This window comes from Rhipicephalus sanguineus, chromosome 5 (assembly GCF_013339695.2).
Source record: "Rhipicephalus sanguineus isolate Rsan-2018 chromosome 5, BIME_Rsan_1.4, whole genome shotgun sequence".
Taxonomy (NCBI): domain Eukaryota; kingdom Metazoa; phylum Arthropoda; class Arachnida; order Ixodida; family Ixodidae; genus Rhipicephalus; species Rhipicephalus sanguineus.
In genome coordinates, this window is record NC_051180.1 from 108,462 (window position 1) to 128,630 (window position 20,169).

Here is a 20,169-nt window from a genome sequence, read left to right on the forward strand (position 1 = left end):
GAGTTGGAGCAAGCGCTGCTCATCTGGATTCGGGAGGCGCAAAGCAACCGACTTCCTCTCAGCGGCGATATCGTTGCAGCGAAAGCCTCATCGCTTGCGATGATGCTAGGCATCGAGAACTTTGCTTCGTCCGATGGGTGGCTCACACGCTTCAAGCAACGCCATGACATGGTGTTTAAAAGCATGAACGGGGAAAGGGCTGCTGTCAACGCTGCAACATGTGCTACGTGGAGGGAAAATCAGCTTCGCAAATACTTGGGAGAATATCGGCCGGAAGATATCCTCAATGCAGACGGAGACAGCACTTTTTTACAGAATATTGCCCTAGAAGACTCTGACCTTTAAGGACGATGACTGTGCTGGAGGGAAGCGTGCCAAAGAAAGAGTGTCGGTACTAATAGCGCCGAACATGACGGGCACTGAGCGATGCCGCCTGCTCGTGATAGTCAAAGCCGCTAAGCCTAGATGTTTCAAGGGCGTGAAAAGCGCTGCCTGTCGACTACGCGTGTAACAGGAAAGCGTGGATGACCGCAGACATATTCAAGGATTGGCTGACAAAATTGGATCGCAAGTTCGCATTATCTAAACGCAATGTATTGCTCCTTGTGGACCAATGCAGTGCACACATGAATGTGCCGCCCTTGAGTGCCATACGTGTCGCTTACCTGCCAGCGAACACTACATCGGTGTAGCAACCAATGGACCGGGGATTATCAAAAACGTGAAAGTACTGTACAGGAAGCATCCTCTTGAGCGGATGCTGTTGTGTATGGACAATGCAAGTCAGTATTAGGTGAACCTTCTCAATGCTATCCATATGCTGGCGCGAGTGTGAGGTCGCGTAAAGGACGAAACCATTGCGAATTGCTTTAGGGCGTGTGGCTTCATTGCAAGTGGTGCAGATGATGACTCATCTTGTACAGTGGGGGAAGAAGACACAAGTGAGCTTGACGCTGACGGTCTCCTGTCAGCTCTCGGCGGCGTCCCTTTCGAGGAGTACGTTGCCACTGACAGTTCGGTAGAAGCGTGACGTGCACTGTCGGACGCTGAGATCGTGGAGATGGTTCGGCCCAGCGAGGCTAGTCACGAAACTGAGGTTGACGACGAAGACGCCGCAAGTGAGCCACTACCGCGGGCTGCTGACGTAGCCGCAGGCTTTGCCCTTGCGCAGCGGTTTTTCGCTGCTGAAAGCAACACCGAGGAAGCACTCGAGCACATATACAGCCTGCAGGACTTGCTTTCTGCTGCAAGATTCAGCAAACAGAAGCAAACAGCAATCACAGATTTTTTTTCTCATAAACTTTGAAATAAATGTATTTTTGGTTCGTTGTGGTTAATTAAAATTTCGCTTAATTCGAAGTATTTCGCGGTCCCCGTGAACTTCGTATTAACGAGAGTCGACTGTACCACCCTAATAAAGTGACAAAAACAAAGCAAACCTGCAGAACGACGTCAAAGCTTGCTGAAAATGCACAGACGTCCGTTCCGGCAGGATAAAGCAGCCTTCCCGACGCGTGAATTGCAGGCGCCGAACTTCTGACAATGTGCTGAGTTCAGTTGAATTCAACCAACCGCGCAACGCTAACGGTATAACGCGAATGTGAACGTTCAACAAAGACGGTTGATCTCACGAACACGGGGAATCCTCCTCCCAAAACACAAAGTTGTTTCACCTACAACCGTAACTGGACTTTCACAATGCAAGAAGACAGCGAGTAATCATTACTGTAGTCGCTGCGTGCATGCGCCGCGTTACGTACCGATTCAGGTAGTTGAAACGAACGAAAGCAATGAACTCAGACAGCCAAAATAGAAGGCGAGACAGCGCTGTCAGCTATCCACGCTTGCTGCCTTTATTTCTCATGCGACACGTCCGGGAACCGATACAGTTTTACAGGCGGATCGCATGCCTTGGTGTTGTATGTACTGTTGTGGCAGCCCACGACACAGCAATACTTCTGACCTCGCGTCCACTTCCGTGGGGTCGCTTCTGCCATTGCGGAAATGCACAGCAAGCCTCTCGGTTCAACGTGCCGAGCTGACGGCCCCCCTGTTACCCGCACCGACAGAAGAACGCGTGCGCACGTGCGCTACCGCTGCCATGAAAGGGGCTGAGTCAGGCGCACATGCACCCGGTAGCTCCAGAGCTTTCCAACAGAGCCGCAGCGCGGCGCTGTCGTCGCGTCGCAAACTTGAGCTTGGGTTCCCTATACGGCACAGAACGGGCCGTTGTGAATATGCTCATGCAAGAATTTTGACGAACTTATGTCTAATTCACTGCATAACTTCGACTGGGTAGTACAAAAACACGGAACAAAAGATAGAGACGTAGACAGCACAAGCGCTAACTTCAAACCACGTTTACCTACCCAGTCGAAGTTATGCAACTTTACCAACCTGCCCAACTTGCCGCACTTATCAGTCTAATTCACTGATTAATTTTGGGATGACAATGAGACTATATCAAGTGTTGTACCTCAAAAACTACAACAGATAGCTAAGGTTAAAACGACTTTCAGCAGAGGCAGTGCCAGTGGTGGTGAGGGCAGCTGCCCCGCTAAAATTTTTAGCCCGAGGAACTAACCTGCACTGCTTCCAGCTCCCAACTGCCACTCACTGGAGCTGTCCGACTGGTAGTCGAGCCCATGTGCTGGGGCAACTGGCTGCACCAATGGCCCGCAACGTTCAAGACCGCTGAAAGTCGACGACCCCAGACTGCTGAGGTCACCCTGGCTCCTGTGGTGGTGCTGCAGAGGTGAACAAGTGCATAGAGGGCGTATGAGAATTTTGTAACTTATTATCAAGTTGTTGTGATGGTGAAGAATGTGGAAACACAAAGTGTAAGTTAAAGGGGTACTGACATGAAAATTTTCAGTTGTTTCTTTTTGCATCAATGGAAAGAAAGGCCAAGCCCTCAAGAGCCTAGAAAATGTACTGGTGAGCGTGAGTGTGCTCTGTAAAATTAATTACAGTGTGTTTTTAAAAGCTAGTTTCAGTTCCTAATGTACCTTGAAAGTATGAGCTCCTTGCACATACTCGCGCAAGATATTGTGACGTTTCCACAGGCTGTTGGTGATGCACAAGCAGGACTGGGACAAGCCTGGGGGTGCAACGCACAGGATCCTAAGCTATCCTGAGACTTGCCAAAAACGACGTAGCAGCACCTGGGAACGTTCTACTGTATTTCCATTATACACACGAAGATCAGGTTCTTTCTTTGGAAAGAATGAAAGAAGGGAATTTTAAGGGCTCGTTTTATCTTTGCTAGCAACAACATTAATTAGAACTAACAGACAAGAAAGCCAAGGAAAGTATAGGGGGCTCTTATTTGTAGTAATACGATGTAAATGTCAAGAAAGTAAAGTGGACGAAAAGACAACTGGTACCAAACATGTGACCTTCAAATAACACGTCCGATGCTGTACCACTGAGCTACGGCGGCGGTCACCCTCCTGTCCACTTTATGGAATATATATGTGCATTTAAAACCTAGGAGTGTCAGCGCCGTTCGGCGAGTGTGCAACACTCTTTTTCTGCCTGCTGGCGTCACGAAGCACGCAATCTTTTTACGAGCTTTTTACGACCAATAATCCCTCGCATACTACCTGAAGGCATCTAGTCTGCCAGAACGAGACCCTCGCTATGAATGAACGAAAGAAGGGCTACTAGCGACGATAACACTCCTAGGTATCCCAGAGATTTACCTCAACTTTAAACGGCTCCATTGTTAAAACGAAAATTGGCATTGCGATTTCCAATCTGCCCAAAGCTGCAGCTCCAGTTCCCACCTGGGTGTCCCTGCCAGCTGCTGAGGAAGGGTCGAGAGGGCTGTGCTGTCGCGACTGCCGCGACGACGATGAAGGGTGGCCACCACCTCCCGCTCCGCTGCCCGTGCGCAGTTGACGCTGCTCGTGGGAAGACAGCTGTGCCCGGCTGAGTTCGTGCGTGACACCACCAGGGGACCGGGGAGAGGCTCCAGCAGCATCAAGGACGCCAAGGACGGACTGCTGCCGCCACTCCCGCTGCGTGGTGTCACTGCAGGGTGGAGCGTGTCGGCTTGTTATCACTCGGGGCACATGAATGCCAATCTAGGATGCTATTCTCGCACTTAGATCCCTTGATCGTTTTGCAGGCAAGGGAGAGATGAGACTCAATGTGCCCTTGTCTAGCCTCAACCTGTGCACCACTTTTAGTGATCAGTGCTACATTGTAGTCGCAATTGCCCTTCGGCAACTATATATTATGCATGAGAGCAGCGCATACAACAATATGGCAAATTGACTGTAATGACAATAAATCTGATAATCTGAGATCTCTTCAAATATTCAAACTTTACGAATGGTCCTAGCAAAGTTGTATGTACTTGATGGAAAAAAATACTCCAGAAATTAGAACTCTATGAAGCATGAAAGGTTATTTGAACAATACATATTGTGCCTGTGGACCTCTGCCTTTCAAAAAAAAAAAATGTCTCATTGCATTGTCCCTCATTTCCAGGTGCCGCTAAAACAGATAATGTGAGTGCCCACAGTGGGTACGCAGAAAGGCTGTACACTTGATGCTACCAGCCATCTCGACTCACCCAGTTTTTGCAGCCACCACAGATGCCTGCAAGATGCTTGCTCTTTGCATAAGTGCCAAACTGCTGCGAATGTCGCTGCGCATGGCCGCGCCAACTCACACACTCCTGTGATCCCGTGGTACTATAATCGAATGAAAGTTCAGACAAATGTGCAGGCCATCCTACAAACACTGATGCGTGTGATAGGAAGCATCGCGTGCTGTGCCAGATGTGAAGCAACAGGCCAGACTCGCCTGATTGGCCCGAGACTGTAGAGGAAGGCGGTGGCGCCACCACTAAGGGTGGCAGGGAGTTGCACGCTGCTCGTCGGGCCAGCCGCTCGTTTGGCGAGCTTCCGCCTCTTCCTGGTGGACTGCGTGCCATTCGTGCTGGAACCGGTGGGGGCACAGGTGATGGCCGGTCCTGGGATCAAGTGTATCGGACGTGGAAAGGCCAAATGTACGCAACATAGATGCAGTTATATGTTGTGTTCTACATGCATGAGGCAGATCTACGTGCAACTCTATGAGGCAATTCGACATGGATTCAGGTGCGTGTGCACAGAATTACAACACACATTCTGTCTCCTATGACCGCTGCCCCTTTGCATCCTTGGTATGCTTCGATGACTGTTGACCAGCCTCGATGACTGTTGACCAGAAGTAACAAAACCACTTACATCAGCTGGTGGAGCTTCACAGGGCCTCTGTGGTTGGCTGGTACACCTGAACTGCATATCACTCCTGAAAAGAGGCAGTACCCAGTGATAGTATAAGCAGAGCAACAGTGGTCTGTGAAAAATGAATAGCACAACTGAGGCTATCTCTAGCACATGAGGCATTCTCAATGCCTCGTGAAAAGTAAGGGGTAGGCAAAGTGTGTATGTATCGTTTCATGTCGTCACACAGTGGATTATCAGGAAGAGAAATAAGCTTCAATCAACTGATTGATCGATTGATTGATCGATCGATCGATCAATCAATCAATCAATCAATCAATCGATAAATGAGCTAGCCTTCTGGTTAGTTCAGATGGTACAGCGACTGCGCAATACAGATACTGTAGGCCAAAGTTTGCTTTCAATAAGCCCAGCTCCCCACGAAGCTGAGGTCACGATCAAAGGTCGAGAAGTGGAGACAACATCGTGTATTTTTAGAACCATCCAAGGGCCAAACGGAAAGGTTCTGCGATGGTACTGCCTTGGGAACAAGGCACCACCTTTTTCAGCCTGGAACAGATACAGTTCCGAAATTCCTACGCTTATAGGCTCGGGAAGTTCCATGTCATACTCGCGAGACACTTTAGCTCCACACACACATCACACATCCTCGCGGAAGTATGTAGTGTACACCCGATAATGAACGCTGGGCTGTTTGCCCATTTTCAGCTTTGTTAGGCAACCATCTCACTGCTGCAATGTTTTCGAATGACTCATTCACGCTGGGCTCGCTCAAATATGTCCGGCACTGCCGCACCGAGCAGTAAATCATGCTGTAACAGCACAAAACTAAACTGCTTTGGGTATGAAAGCAAACACGCTGCGCTGGCAGTGGCATAGGCAAGTCATGTGATGTCGTTTACTACATCACAGCGACAGCAGTGCTGGTCTCTCCTGTGGTCACCCTCGAGGGCAAATAAGCTATACTGCTATTGCGCAGCCAGGCAGAAAGCTTGGGATGCTGACACATACGTTAAACCTGAAGGGCCACAACATTTTGCCCCCAAATGACACAGGAGGCTTTTTGAGCACTGATTGTGGTAGATTTGCATATCATAGGGCGTAACAACTTGCGAATACTAAGCTTTGCATTTAAAAGGGGAATGCGATAGTGTAATCAGGCTCCATTTGCACTGCCTTCTCATTTGCTTGGCAGGCTTTGCTTCTTGGTGGAATGCTCAACCGTGCTGAGATGAAAGAAATATGTGCGAGCGTGAAATTGACTGTTGTAAGCTCTCCTTAGACATACCCTACTGTGACTACAGTTGCGAAGTGCCCACTACGTGTCTATAAGGCAATACGCGGTACCTAGACAGCTGCACACCTTGTTGATGCTGCAGCTCATGGTGACGATTAATTATGGCCGAGCGCTTTGTAATGAGTGGGTAGCTTTAAACAACCCACTCGTTGCACAATTCACATAGTGTGATGCCTGGTGCGATTCTCCGCTTCTGCCATGAAATATTGTCTTAATGTGACTCCTCATACTATATAACACCTGCTGTATCGCGCCAATTGCGGAACTGCGGCTGAGCGCATCTGCACGGCGAGTGCACATAGGTCTGAGTAGACTGAGCAAGCTAATGAAATTGCAGCCAGTTATGCGTTTTTCATGCGGAAGCAAAAGGAAGGAGAGAGTGTGCGAGATTTCATCGCGGAACTCAGGAGGCTAGCCGAAAGCTGCAACTTCGGTAGTATGATGGACCGTATGTTACGAGATCGCATCGTTTGCGGTATTCGGGACGACGACGACGCACGGCGTTCTTTGTTGACGCGAGCTACGCTGACCATGAAGAGGGCCGAGGACTTCGCCAGGGCTTCCGAGAAGGCACAGGAAGACGTCCGTGACATGCAGGAGACTGGCGTGGGCAACGGAAGTGGTACCATGAATGCCCTGCTGCGACTACGACGACGTGAGTCCCGGGCGCCGAGCAGCAACCTGGAAAGCAGTCGTCCACTGTGCGAACGTTGCGACGGGCCGCATGATTCCAATGTGTGCCGCCATCGAAACACCAAATGCCGTATGTGCGGGAGGAAAGGTCATCTGGCCAGGGTATGCCGCAGGAGTCGTTCCCGGACGTCAGGTGCATATGTCGTGGAAGAAGATGAAAGTGAGAGCGAAGAATTTATGCTTGCCTTGGTGGCACACAGTGCGACCGACAGGGACGTCTCGCGGCCTCTCGAGAAGGTTTTGACGTGGGGAGGGCAGGAACTGAGACATGATAATCGACACGGGTCTCGCCGGTGAGTGTGATTCCAGTGAGTGTATACGAGAGACACAGAAGGCGGTGGCCAGCTCTCACAAAAACTGCCCTGCGGCTATCATGCTTTCTTGGACCCCTGCCCGTCATTGGCAAGTAACCATGGACGTGAAGTCTGGGACAGTAACCGTGACCAGTACGTTAGTGGTGGTGGGCTGTCAAGGACCACTCCTCTGCGGCCGGCGTACAATCGAGGAATTTGGCAAGGCCGGCGTGTCTCTTTTGGACGCCAACAGCGCTGCGTGTGTAAACTTTGTTCAACAGAATGCGCAGTTGAAAGCCCTACTTGACGAATTTTCGCAGCTGTTTGACAACAAACTGGGTTGCTGTGAAGGGCCTCCCGTTAAGCTACACATCAAGGAAGGCGCTCGGCCTCGTTTTTGCAAAGCACGGACCGTGCCTTATGCAATGCGTGCCCAAGTCTCAGCAGAGATTGATCGCCTGGTGGAAGAAGGAGTGCTTTCCCAGATCAGCGTCTCTGAATGGGCAACGCCGGTAGTCCCCGTGGCGAAAAAGAACGGTGACATAAGACTCTGCGGGGACTTCAAGTTAACGGTGAATCCGGCTACTTACTTGGAACAGTATCCTCTTCCGAAAGTTGACGATATCTTTGCAGCGCTTGCTGGAGGTGAAGTCTTTAGTACGTTGGGCCTACGTAACGCATACAACCAGCTTCCTCTAGACGCCGAAGCTAAAAGGATCGCAGTGCTGAACACGCATAAGGGACTCTACTGTTACAATCGCCTCGCTTTTGGAATCGCTTCAGCCCCAGCTCTGTTCCAAAGGCGCATGGAATCAGTCCTCCGAGGTCTGCCAGGAGTGAAAGTCTACCTAGATGACATTATTGTCGCGGAAAAGAAGCACGATATGTCGGTATTGCGACAAGTGTTCCAACGACTGCAGGACAGCGGCCTGAAGCTGAATAAAACCAAATGCAGATTCCGAGAAAAACAAGTGACTTTTCTGGGCCACCGCATCGACGAAAAAGGCCCGCATCCTTTGCAAGACAATCTCGGCGCCATACTAGGTGCACCGTCGCCAACTTCGGTGAGCCAGTTGAAATCTTTTCTGGGCTTAATCACGTATTACTCCAAATTCTTGCCTAACCTCTCAACCATGCTAGCACCACTGTATGCACTGCTGACGAAGGGAGTTGCCTGGAAATGGGGACAGGCGCAAGAAAGCGCATTTCAAGAAGCCAAGAAGGCTATGAAAAAGGCAAACTTTCTAATTCATTATGATCCTTGTAAGCCACTTCGGCTTGAATGTGACGCTTCCATGTATGGTTGGGTGCTGTGCTGTCTCATCGCATCAACGGCAAAGATTATCCGATAGGTTTTCGATCGAGAACATTGACTGCTGCAGAGAAAAACTACTCGCAGTTGGAAAAGGAAGGGCTTGCCTTAGTTTTCGGTGTGACCAAGTTTCGAGATTATCTTTTTGGCAACCGGTTTACGCTGGTCACTGATCACAAGCCATTGACCGGGCTTTTTCATCAGGACAAGCCCATTCCACAAATGGCAGCAGCGAGGATCCAACGCTGGGCATTACTTTTGTCAGCGTATCAGTATGAGCTCGAATATCGGAAAGGACAGCTGAATGGTAATGCCGATGCTTTGAGCCGCTTACCTCTGACTAATCAAGAAAGCGCAACAGAAAGCAGCTCTTCGGTAGAATACGTGCTGCACATGCAAGCTTTAAACGAGTTTGCTCTGTGTCCCCAGAAGCTAGCAGAGAACACCGCTGAAGATAGAGTGCTTCGTCAAGTAATGACATGGATTCTGCGGGGTTGGCCAGGAGAACTGAGTGCGGGACAACAGTGTTTCTGTCCTTTCTTCACTCGTAGGGATGAGCTGACAGTGAGCAACGGATTAGTTTATTGGGGTCATCGTGTCATTCTGCCGGAGAGAGCACGTTCTTTCATGTTGGAAGAATTGCACGAAAGCCATCCGGGCATCACGGCAATGAAGAGCCTCGCACGCGCGTTGTTTTGGTATCCGGCTCTGGACCACGATATAGAGAGTCTGGTAAAAAGTTGTCCGCACTGTGTGCAGTGTATGCCACTACCTGCAGCTCAGGCTCCTTCAAGTTGGCCTGAAACTGACAAGCGCTGGTCTCGGCTGCATGTCGACTTTGCTGGTCCTGTGGAAGGTCACATGATCCTTGTGCTGGTGGACGCAGGTACGAAATGGATAGAGGCAAGTCCCACTCAAAACAGCGACGGCTGACACCACAGTGGAAGTTCTTCGGAGTATTTTCGCTCGTTTCTCCTGCCCTCACACAGTGGTGTCCGATAATGGGCCCCAATTCACCAGTGTGGTGACAAAAGACCTTCTTTCGGGATAACCATGTCCGTCACGTGACAACTGCCCCTTATTATCCGCAGTCGAACGGGGCAGCAGAGCGGGGCAGTGCGCACTGTCAAAGAAGCACTAAAGAAGAACAAAGTAGGGTCACTGAAATGTCGACTTGCTAAATTCTTGCTTCGGTACAGGGTAACGCCGGTAAAGGACGGCAAATCGCCCGCAGAGATGTTGCTAGGTGCCCAACCAAGAACCAGACTAAGTGCTCATTTCCCGGTGCGAGAGGACACAAAAGAGACAGTCAAGGCTGCAGCACCACCTTCCCGCTTGATTCTTCCTGGAACACGAGTTTGGTCACGACAGTATAACCGTAGTGGACAGAGATGGCTGCCTGGTACGGTGACGGCGACCAGCGGGGGTCGGCTGCTTACTGTTGATACGGAAGAAGGAGAACAGCGATGACATGTCGACCCGGTGCGACTTCGGGAAGCTCAGCAAGCGCAGCAAGAAGCCTCCGTGACCCATTCAAGGGAGAGCGAAACGAACATCGGCGATGAAGGTTCGCTGCCACAACAACTACCCGCAAAGGAACTCGGCGCACAAGCAGACGAAGGGGCGGGTACAGACCAGCCTGCAAGCGCTGTGGAAGACCCTGTCCTACCCAGACGTTCAACTCGCAAAAGAAGAGTTCCGGACAGGTTTTAGAAAAGAGTGCAATTTCTCACCAGACACTCTAGGGGAAGGAAGTGCTGTATCGCGCCAATTGTGGAACTGCGGCTGAGCGCATCTGCACGGCGCGTGCACATAGGTCTGAGTAGACTGAGGAAGACAACGATCGCAGGTCTTTGGAATAAACCTTGTTTTACTTGTGGTTCTGGCCTGTGTCAGCTACGTTACTTCAACACCTACATAGGGTATTTTCTCGCAACAGTTTCACGCACTGTCGTGACTCTGTGGCAGAACACCTGACTGCCCCGCAGAATGCATGGGTTTAATTCCAAAAGGAGAATTTACAAAATCAAGTAAAAAGTTGGTAAATACTGTGTGCACAGCCAGATGTATGCTGAAGGGGGCTGCATTTCAAATTATTTTTTTGGCAACACTAAAACCTTGTAGTTTACGTTTTCTCCAGGACACTGCAATGAGCACACTTGCACTACAAACGAGAAACCCTACCAAAAATTCTTAAAAGAGTAAAATGAAAAAATGAGAAAGCAGCCCCCTGAAGCAAAGTTCAAGGAGCGTTACAAAACAAACGGAATCAAATCTGTGAAGTAGCTGCCAAGATATCTGCTCCACAAGCTGAGCAACATGCCAAAAAGACAGTATTGAGAAAACTGCGTTTAAAGTTTCACCTTCTCTTTGTTCTCTAAAACACCTAAAGATTGTGTTTTTTTGGTTTGTTTTGCGATATTTGACTTCTTGGACATGTGGCCTCTCTCCAGTGTGCCTTTGTTTCAAACCAAGTTCTCTGTATTAAGGAGTGGTGTGATAGACATGACAGAAAAGAAGATATTGTAATCTAATAGGCCATATACTGAAATAATTACACATACTTCTTGTATTCATGCTGTGATTAGCATATTAATAGTCTTGCTGCTTGATTACAACTAATTATTGAATAATTTTGATCAAAAGAGAGAGAGAGCTAGAGGTTTATTGTGACAGAAAATGGCTCACACCCTAGCCTATGCCTTCTTTCCAAATAACAGACAGTTATGGCCAGACACTTGTGCCACAGGAATTTTTGAGCAGTGTATTCATTGACGCGAGTCGGGCATATAAAAATTCGTCCCCCTGCTTCATACATGTTCTTTTGCCACTCTCGCCTGTGAAACGCATTATCATTCGGCCGGTTGCGAAAACGCTAGTCTACGAGCCTTTCATTATTTCAGAACATTCATAAACGCTTGCGGCGATACTAAGCAGGGCTTCAAGCACGTCTAAACTGCATCACTAGTGCTTATTGTGCTTATTGACAGCACTCTATTTCACCGCGAAGTGCTCGGCAGTGGGGTCCGTGGTGCCAGTGCGTGCACGGTGTGCTTGGCGGCAGCGTTCAATGACGATGCGCGAAATGCGTAGCTACGATGACAAAAAATCGGCGCACAATATTCTTGCTCTCGCATTTTCAAGTGCTGACGCGCGAAATTGCTAGCCGCAGCTCTGAGCAGTCCGTGGCCATGGAGTCTGACGAGCTTGGCAGTGGGGTCCACTGCTGATGCGTAAAATGCCCATCCGCAATTCCGAGGAGCCAGCGGGCGATGATCTTCGCTGCCTGTGAAGAAGCACATTGTCGCGGGTACGCTAGCGTGTTGTTCTTGCCCGCAAAGTTCGAGGTTCATCTCGCAAATCGGCTCCGTGAACAGAGTTAGGCCTAGTGACGACTCCGAGCAGTAGGTGCACAGGCCGCCGTGCCCGATGCTTCAAAGTACATAATGCGTGGTCGCGAATACAAAGAGTCGTCCGGCGATGGCCTTCGTCACGACGTCAGAAGTGCTGATAAGCAGAACCTCTAATCGCGGGCACGACGAGTCAACGCTAAAGAGTCGGTCAAAGACATGCGTTTGCGATGTTCACTACGAGCGCGGCGCGCCATCGTAATCTGATCGAGCTTCCGCTTGTAGCTCCTAACTAAAGCGTACTTATATCTTAAGTGATCGTTGAGCTGTGGACACAGAACGAGTACGAACGCGTCATGAAGTAGCGCGATTTTCGACAGCCGTGACCTCGCGACGCGCAAGCAGCAGACGCCTATCTCCCACAGCAAGCGTCGGACCAATGGCAAGGCGAGATGGGGCAACATGGCGGACGCAGCCAATCGGAGGCCTCGGAACGACCCTCAAGTACTTGCTTTTTGTGCGCTTCCTTCTGAATGCAGGAGCCAGCTTGAGCGGGGAATTTGAACACTGAGAAATGCTCTTTCCAACGAGGACCAAGAAGCTGGCTCCTCGTCGCCCCATCACGGAGCTAGAATTTTTTGAAAATCGCAGTTTTTTCGCGATTTCCACAATAATTTTCGGCACCTAGGAGGGCGCAACAAATTTTTCAAAGCACTTCTGTGCGGTTTTCAGTGTAGATATTTTGGAATCAGATAGAAAAGTGGTTTCAGAAACTGAAAATTTGATTTTCAAAAAATCAATTTTTTTTGCTATTTTTCGTGATATGAAAGCTGCATCCCCCCTTAAGTGGTCTTGTGAATTGAATTTAAGAGTGCTCAGTGTGATGCCTTTCATTGTTTTCAGGATCTTTTGTACTCGTATGCTTGAGTTGCGACTATTGGAGCCCAATAATGTGTGGCCGTGCACTGCTTACCTTGCTCGAGCCTTGGCATACGACGGCACCTGTTGGCCAACAGCCGGTGCAGGCCCTCCCCTCTGGAGCAAGCCACTGGTGCTGCCCCCGGGCGACCCCAGGTCAGACCCTGCGCTGCTGTCGTAGTCGGGGCCAAAGTAGCTGCAGTTTTGCAGGGGACAACCTCTGCGCATTGATGAGAAAGAAAGTGTAGTGACAATTAAAAATTGAGCCCATAAACTCAACAGAAGTACAGAGAAGAAAGTCACAGTTTCACCACAAAGGTGAAGCAATGGATGCGTTAGCAACAAATTGAAATGTCATACAAAATAAGTCTAGCGGCTAACTCTTTTAGCCTCCGACCTCGCGTAAATCAACAAAATGCTGGCGTAAAGAAACGCGGCCATTGCAGCGAGCGAAGCCACCTTTGGTGCTGTCTTTGGTGCTAGCTGGCGAGAACACAGCGCCTACAAAGGTATGAGTCGTCTGCTGATCCCTGTAAAGATAGGGCATGTGCACCTGCATCTAACTGCTCAAAGTATGCAGTTCCTACTGGAGCAATGCAACCCTACCTCCGGAACCCCCCCACCCATAGGTCCTCCTCACGTCAGAAGACAGCCAACGTGTTTTTTCTGAACTTGAGTCATTCGTTCGCAGCGTGTTTTTTCTGAACTTGAGTCATTCGTTCGCTTCCCTCACATGGGCTTTCACTTGCACATTAAAGATACGAGGCACGGTGCAATATTACCGTCCTTAGACTAATACGGAATGTTACTGCGACAGGAGAAATGCACATGGGGTGTCCATATAATTGCTAAAGCAGAAAAATTTTTTAACCAAGGACCTATATGCACAACTACACATGCACTCAAAAATACACGTACATATTTACACGACTGAAACAAGAGTTTTTTTTCCAAGTTTTCGGCGCTAGAATTCGGCCCTCGCAATACAACTGAATACAGCCAAAGAAATACCGCGATGCACCCAATGAGAACAGAAACCTCCAGCTTTGCAACACATTATGACAACATGTGCGTGGGCATCCAAATTCAAATCCACTAGCAATCAAAACATTCTTTTCTTCTTTGTGTACTGTCGTTTGGACATTCATCCAGCACATGCCAGATGTGCTAGTAGTGTATTCATTAGTGTGAAGCCATGATTCTGACCTGGAATTTGAGTTTGCCTCAAATTCGTTACTATCTGAGATCCTGTCTATCGCGGTTTTGTTCGCAGCATTGTGGCAAGCAGCACTGCTTTGAGTCGGTGCACGTGATGCACCCATACTTTAGACAGGGTTCATAGCAACTGTGAGAAATAAAATTCGAGGGTTTTCAAGAACTTTCAAGGACCTAAAGTAACACTTTAAATCGCAGAAAAAGACAACGCCACTTTTTACAGCATAAAAATTCATACTTTATTTCACAGAAGCAAAAGCAAATGCATTTTTACAATCAATATCAAGACATATTGCACCTCACAATTAAAACATATCCTTTTTGTGCTTTCCACATATTTCTTCACATCATCCCACAGTGCAATGGCACGTTCAATCACGGCTACATTCTCAACCCAGCGTTGTGGAGCAAAGTTCAGAGGGAATGTCTCTTGGCTTGTGACAGTGGAGAAATCATCTCTTCGTGCTGGTGCATCATGAAACATGGCACTGAGGCTTGAAAAAGATTTTCTAGGCCCCACTTGCTGGCAACAACACCCGCCCTGTAAGCGTTATGAATGGTGTGCAGTGCGTAGGTGCCCAAGTTCAAAACACTGAACCTGACGGTTTTTTCTGCAGGTAATCATGCATTCCTCTAAAACACTTCAGGTTTCGTTGGGGCCACCCATCGACAGCTGGACGGTTTTCTCCAGCGGCAAATCTGTCAAGGCACCTAGAAGTTTGTCCTGGAGTTCTTCGGTGGTCGAATGTCCCATGAAAACCAACGTGTGGTATCGCGTCGTTGCGTGCTCCGGCGTTGTGCTCCAAAACCGCAAGTGGATGTCCATCTGTTTTTTCTGTAAGCAGTCGTTCAAGGACTCGTCGAAAAGAATGGTGTACCCATCAGACTGCCCCGCTTTGCGTTTCAGGCAAGAGAGAAAAAATGGTCTTAGACCATGACACACAACATACGCGGACTTCTTTTCCCCACAGGAGAATGCCTTAGCAATGTCACTATCAGGGAACATTTTCCTGAATAGATACCCTGTGCGGGATGATGAGTTGTAATAGTAGTGGGATGTTACCATCTTTAGGGTCCACAGTATCTCCGCGTCGGTCAGACACTCGTGCGCTTGGCAGACGCTGCTCACATCGGACGACCATGGAACTGGCTCTACGCGTTGCTCATTAACGGCTGGCACCATGTAGGTCCGCACGTTACCATGGACTGTAGTCGCTTGCACTCAATGTAGACACATTGAGTGCAAGACACTCAATGTGTCTTGCACTCTTCATGTGACCTTCAAGGGCAAACTCCCCCATTGATGACTCGTCGAAGCTCTTCCCACATGGCTTACACTTTGCCCGATGCAAGTTTGACGTATCTGGTGAAATCCACTCCCTATAAGCAGCAGTGCATAACCACGACGGCTGAAAATTGCACTTGCCCGGCATAGTGCCGCCATAAACGACGCGACTGCGAATATCCGCACACACTTGCACACAGTCTCCACAAAAAAGCTAGGCTTAGCTCCGTCGCTGCTGCTGCCTTGTACTGGAACCGCACTACTGCGTTATGGCTACAGAAACAGATATCAATTCGAAAAAGTATCAATTCGTTTTTTTGGACAAATCCGCGGTCCCTAGGGAGTCCGAAAAATCGGACGTTGACTGTATACGAAAACCGACGAGTTTCTTCAGATGTTCTACGGCTGATGGCCGTTCTCTCCCCTACCACTGTACTGCGAGTGTTTTGCTTTGCTGGGCACGAGTTTGCCCCGAAAAAAAAAGAGCTGAATTACGGTCCACAGACTGCAGGCAAGCAAGCATGGTATTGAGTACAATGACTGAGAACTCAATAACGCATGCTGTCGGGCTAGTTAGTGCATAACTAGTTAGAAAATCGTTGGCGCAAAACAAGAACGTGGATGAAGAAGTAACGAAGAAGTGCTCTTGTACGTGTTACTTCTTCGTCCACGTTCTTGTTTTGCACCAACGATTTTCTAACCAATGACTGAGAAACAATGGATCGACTAGATGAGAGACAAGCACTTGTCCCATATGGCTGTCACTGCACAGCACACTCTAGTGTCACATACCTCCGAGGGCTGCCGTCCTTGTGCGGAGGCACGACCGTGACGCTGACCATGACGGATGTCTTGAGCAGGTCCACCATCTGGTCATAGCTGAGGGTTGCCACGGCCACCTTGCAGATCTGCATTTCGAGACTTGATTAGTCACACACTTTAAATACCAAAAAAAGAAAACCTACATTACTGGGTATTTACTCGATATTTTTGGGGAGTAGTGACACCGTTGTGCATGTTAACATTCCTCCAGACAATGAAAACAGCCGCTCACTAGACACACTAGCGCTGATGTGTTAATCTTATCGTCATAGCTTTTTTCTTCCAAGTGTGCTGTCTCAATAGGGAGAAGTACTGACAGCTGATCAGCAAGATGCTTCACCTTAGGATAACCAGAATAACGCTGGGTTTTTTTATTTCTAGACGACTCTTATTTTTGCTATGACTCCTCATTGGTTTCGGTGGTTTCATTCAGTATTATTTTGGCACTCTATTGCAACAATGAGCTCAGCCTTGCACGCAATTCCATGCTCTGGAATGGCATGCAGTGCCATTCCTTCTGGATTTCAATGGGCGTTAACAAAAACTGAAATGAAATGCACACAAGCTTTACATTTTGTGCATGTTGCACGTGTTTATGCAGTGAGCGTTTGTTGCTCCAACACCACACTTTTCTAGGTTGCCATGTGCGCGCCTACCGAATTTGTGTCGTTGATTAAGCAATTTACATTGATAGTACCACTAAAAATAACTACCATTTCTTGCTGAGCTTTCTTTTTCACGACATTGTTAAAGAAACCCTGCAATACTTTTCAAGTACCGTAATATCCCGAGTAAGCGCCCCTTTAGTAAGAAGGTGTTAATAGCAAGCAAAAACGAAACTGAAGACGATGACGGAGTGCGCGCGGGAGAGGCCTACGTGAAGCACATGAGCTTGAGAACGGTGACGGGCAGAGCGTGCGTGGCCAGCTATCGAGCAAGAAGCAGCTCGTTCGATCCACGAGCTGGGGGCCAGCAGACCAGCTGGGATGAGCCTGGCGTTTCCGGTGGCGAACGGGTGTCCCAGATCAGGCCTTGTGGCGTGTTGCTGCAGTGGACGTGCGAGCGGGCCAGGCCAAGCTACAGATGGTGTGCCAGATGGTGTCCGAGACCAGCCAGCTACCGAGTCGGGCCATGGTGCTGAGGCTGCTGGGGTCTGGCACAACCAACTTCTGAGGGCGTGGTCCTGGCGCCACGTATTCCGGTCCGGCACTACCGATTGCCGAGTGGACTCGGTGCTACTCCGGGTGCATAGTGGTCCGGTGCGGGCCTGAGCGAGCAGCTCGGGATCTGGGTCTGCCACGTCGACGTCTCGTTGTGCCTCTCCTGCTGCGAGCGTGCGTCAGCTATGCGGTCGTCGGTGCCGTGAGTGACGTCTACAGAACAAGAGACTCTGTACTAGGCAGGGACGCGCGTATACTCGCGTAGGCGTATAGGACTGTAAGGATTGAGGCTTAGGGGGAAGTAATTTTGTATATTAGTGTCCAGCAAGTGTATGTGTATGTATTTGTCTTTTTATGAGTGTTGTGTATAAATGTTTTCTTGTCCCTGACTCCGTCTGTGTCTGAGGGCCCACGAACCCACCATCACAGCCCCCTTCCTTTTTTTTTTGAGAAACTTGAAGTATGCGAAACATTTCAGGTATGTGAAACATTTGATTTTGGGTATATGGCATCATTTGTCGAGAGAAGAGCAAATAATTTCTAGCAGACTTTAAGAATTAATTGTAAATTTCATGCCACGTGCTGCACTGTAATGTTTGACTCGCATGTTCGCAGGAGCCTCGACCACCTACCGGCAGCATTTCCTGACCACGTTAAAAGAGTGTTGCAGGGCCCCTTTAAACTCTGATGTGTTCTAAAGACCTTGTTCGAGGACTGTGTTGCACTTGCCTCGAGCAGACGGCATCCACGTCGAAGTCCAGCTTCCCAGGCGAGCCCATGTGGCTCGACCTCGGTGACCAGCCCCTCGGACTGAACGTGAAAGCCCAGCTGTCCGACAGTATTGCGGCACAACATCAGCTCCTGGGTCTGGACAGCACGCAGACAGCACAAAAGAAACAGTCAGTGCTACTACCTCGCATCTAGCACTGAATACAAAAACTCCCAGGGTCCCTTAGGATTACTCGAAGGCAAAAGCCATCTGGTGTGGCTATCTGGTCATCGTAATGATCACCATTGTCATTATCATGTTTGATGATCATGATCATCAAGTGATCGTTATTATTATCTAGGCTTGTGTGAATAGTAGATTTTGGGGTCAAAGCAAATTTGAAACAAATGGGTGATTTGGTCGAATAATTTTGAATCGAATTTAAATAGTATATATCACATATTATAAAGAAAAATGAGCATATCTGTCATGACCCAACTAACCCGCACAATATATTTTAAAAATGAAACAAGGCATGTGCATATGTCATTCGTTTTGGTTCAAAGGGAAGCGGAAGCAATTCTGAATAGTAGCAGGATTTGACTTTCAGTAGAATGCAAGTGAAAACCAGTAAAATACATTACATTTTAAAATTTACTATCCTTAGAACATATAAGCCGGTATAACAAGCTTTTAAACTTAAAAATGTGATGAATCGATGTGAAGGTAATATGTCCATTTAACCCTGAAGTGGGGCTTTGAGGCAGTGTGGATTTCCCCTAAATAGGTGTATTCCCGGCATAACATCCCTGCACTGCAGTGAAACCACCTTTACAGGGGGGTTCATGTAGTTTATAGTATATGTTTATTAGGCTTGTGCGAATATTCGAACTCTTCGAATATTCGAACGAATATTACGGTATTCGAATTCGGTTCGATTCGAATTTAAATTATTGGAAATTTCGAAGTATTCGAAATAAACGAATAGGTGTATATTAGTCCGCATGTAAACCCCCTGTAAAGGTAGTTTCACTGCTGTAGAGGTGTGCTATGCCGTGAATGCACCTTTCCAGGAAAAATCCGCACTGCCGCGAAGCCCCCTTTCAAGGTGAAATGAACAGATTACCCTCACATCGATTCATCATCTTTTTTAAATTTAAAAGCTTGTTATACCAGCTTATATGCTCCGAGTATAGTAAATTTTAAAACGTCACATATTTTACAGGTTATCACCTGCATTCTACCGGAAGCCAAATCCTGCTACTATTCAAGGTTGCTTCCACTTCCTTTGAACCAAAAAGAATGACATTTGCACATGCCTTGTTACAATTTTGAAACATTGTGCCGGTTGGTTGGGTCATGACAAATACGGTCATTTTTTTTATAGTATGTGACATATACTATTCGAATTCGATTCGAAATTATTCGACCAAAATCACTATTCGCTTCGGATTCGCTTCGAACCTAACATTTGCTATTCGCACAAGCCTAATGTTTATTCATTCATTTCGAATACTTCGAAATTTTGGATAATTTAAATTTGTGTCGAAGCGAATTTGAATACTGTAATAATACTGTAATATTCATCCTAATAGAAGTGCTTGAATATTCGCACAAGCCTATTATTATCGTCGTCATATTTGGTGTCATTCGTGAAAATTACACGACGACTTCACAAACAGTCACTTCTCTCGTTTGATGAGACCTTAACAAAAGCTCGTTAATACTTGTATGCACAATACTTTTTGGATTTTCACGCGACTGGCCTGTTACACGTGTAACCACCACCTGGTGCAAGCTGCGTTGCAATGTTTGGGAAACTTTGTGAATGTTTCAGAGTGTGCTCTTAAAATACACCCGTGCCGCGAGTAGCCG

General features: G+C 48.2%; 2 protein-coding genes across 2 annotated transcripts in view; both read right to left on the reverse strand.

The window, feature by feature from the left end:
- Window positions 1–1,126: 1,126 nt before the first annotated feature.
- LOC125758523 (uncharacterized) lies at window positions 1,127–4,665 on the reverse strand. Its single transcript, XM_049415842.1, has 4 exons — window positions 4,583–4,665; window positions 3,789–4,035; window positions 2,608–2,747; window positions 1,127–1,244 (listed from the first exon to the last, which is right to left on the reverse strand). Exons 1-4 carry the CDS (start codon window positions 4,663–4,665, stop codon window positions 1,127–1,129), a joined length of 588 nt encoding a protein of 195 aa, XP_049271799.1.
- A 12-nt stretch (window positions 4,666–4,677) lies between these two features.
- LOC119393076 (signal-induced proliferation-associated 1-like protein 2) overlaps window positions 4,678–20,169 on the reverse strand; it is a 41,079-nt gene continuing 25,587 nt past the window's right edge. Inside the window, 6 exon segments of the mRNA XM_049415843.1 lie at window positions 4,678–4,703; window positions 4,816–4,984; window positions 5,241–5,304; window positions 13,159–13,323; window positions 16,396–16,511; window positions 18,315–18,452. Coding sequence (XP_049271800.1) covers window positions 4,678–4,703; window positions 4,816–4,984; window positions 5,241–5,304; window positions 13,159–13,323; window positions 16,396–16,511; window positions 18,315–18,452 — 678 coding nt within the window.

What these genes read in the sequence shown, in the direction of transcription:
- LOC125758523 (XM_049415842.1), bottom strand. Translation starts at nt 4,665, where the DNA reads ATGCGCAGCGACATTCGCAGCAGTTTGGCACTTATGCAAAGAGCAAGC. An exon ending in GTGGTGGCTGCAAAAACTGG is followed by an intron (nt 4,036 to 4,582) that starts GTGAGTCGAGAT and finishes TCCACCCTGCAG; the next exon opens with TGACACCACGCAGCGGGAGT. An exon ending in GACAGCTCCAGTGAGTGGCA is followed by an intron (nt 1,245 to 2,607) that starts GTTGGGAGCTGG and finishes TGAATCTTGCAG; the next exon opens with CAGAAAGCAAGTCCTGCAGG.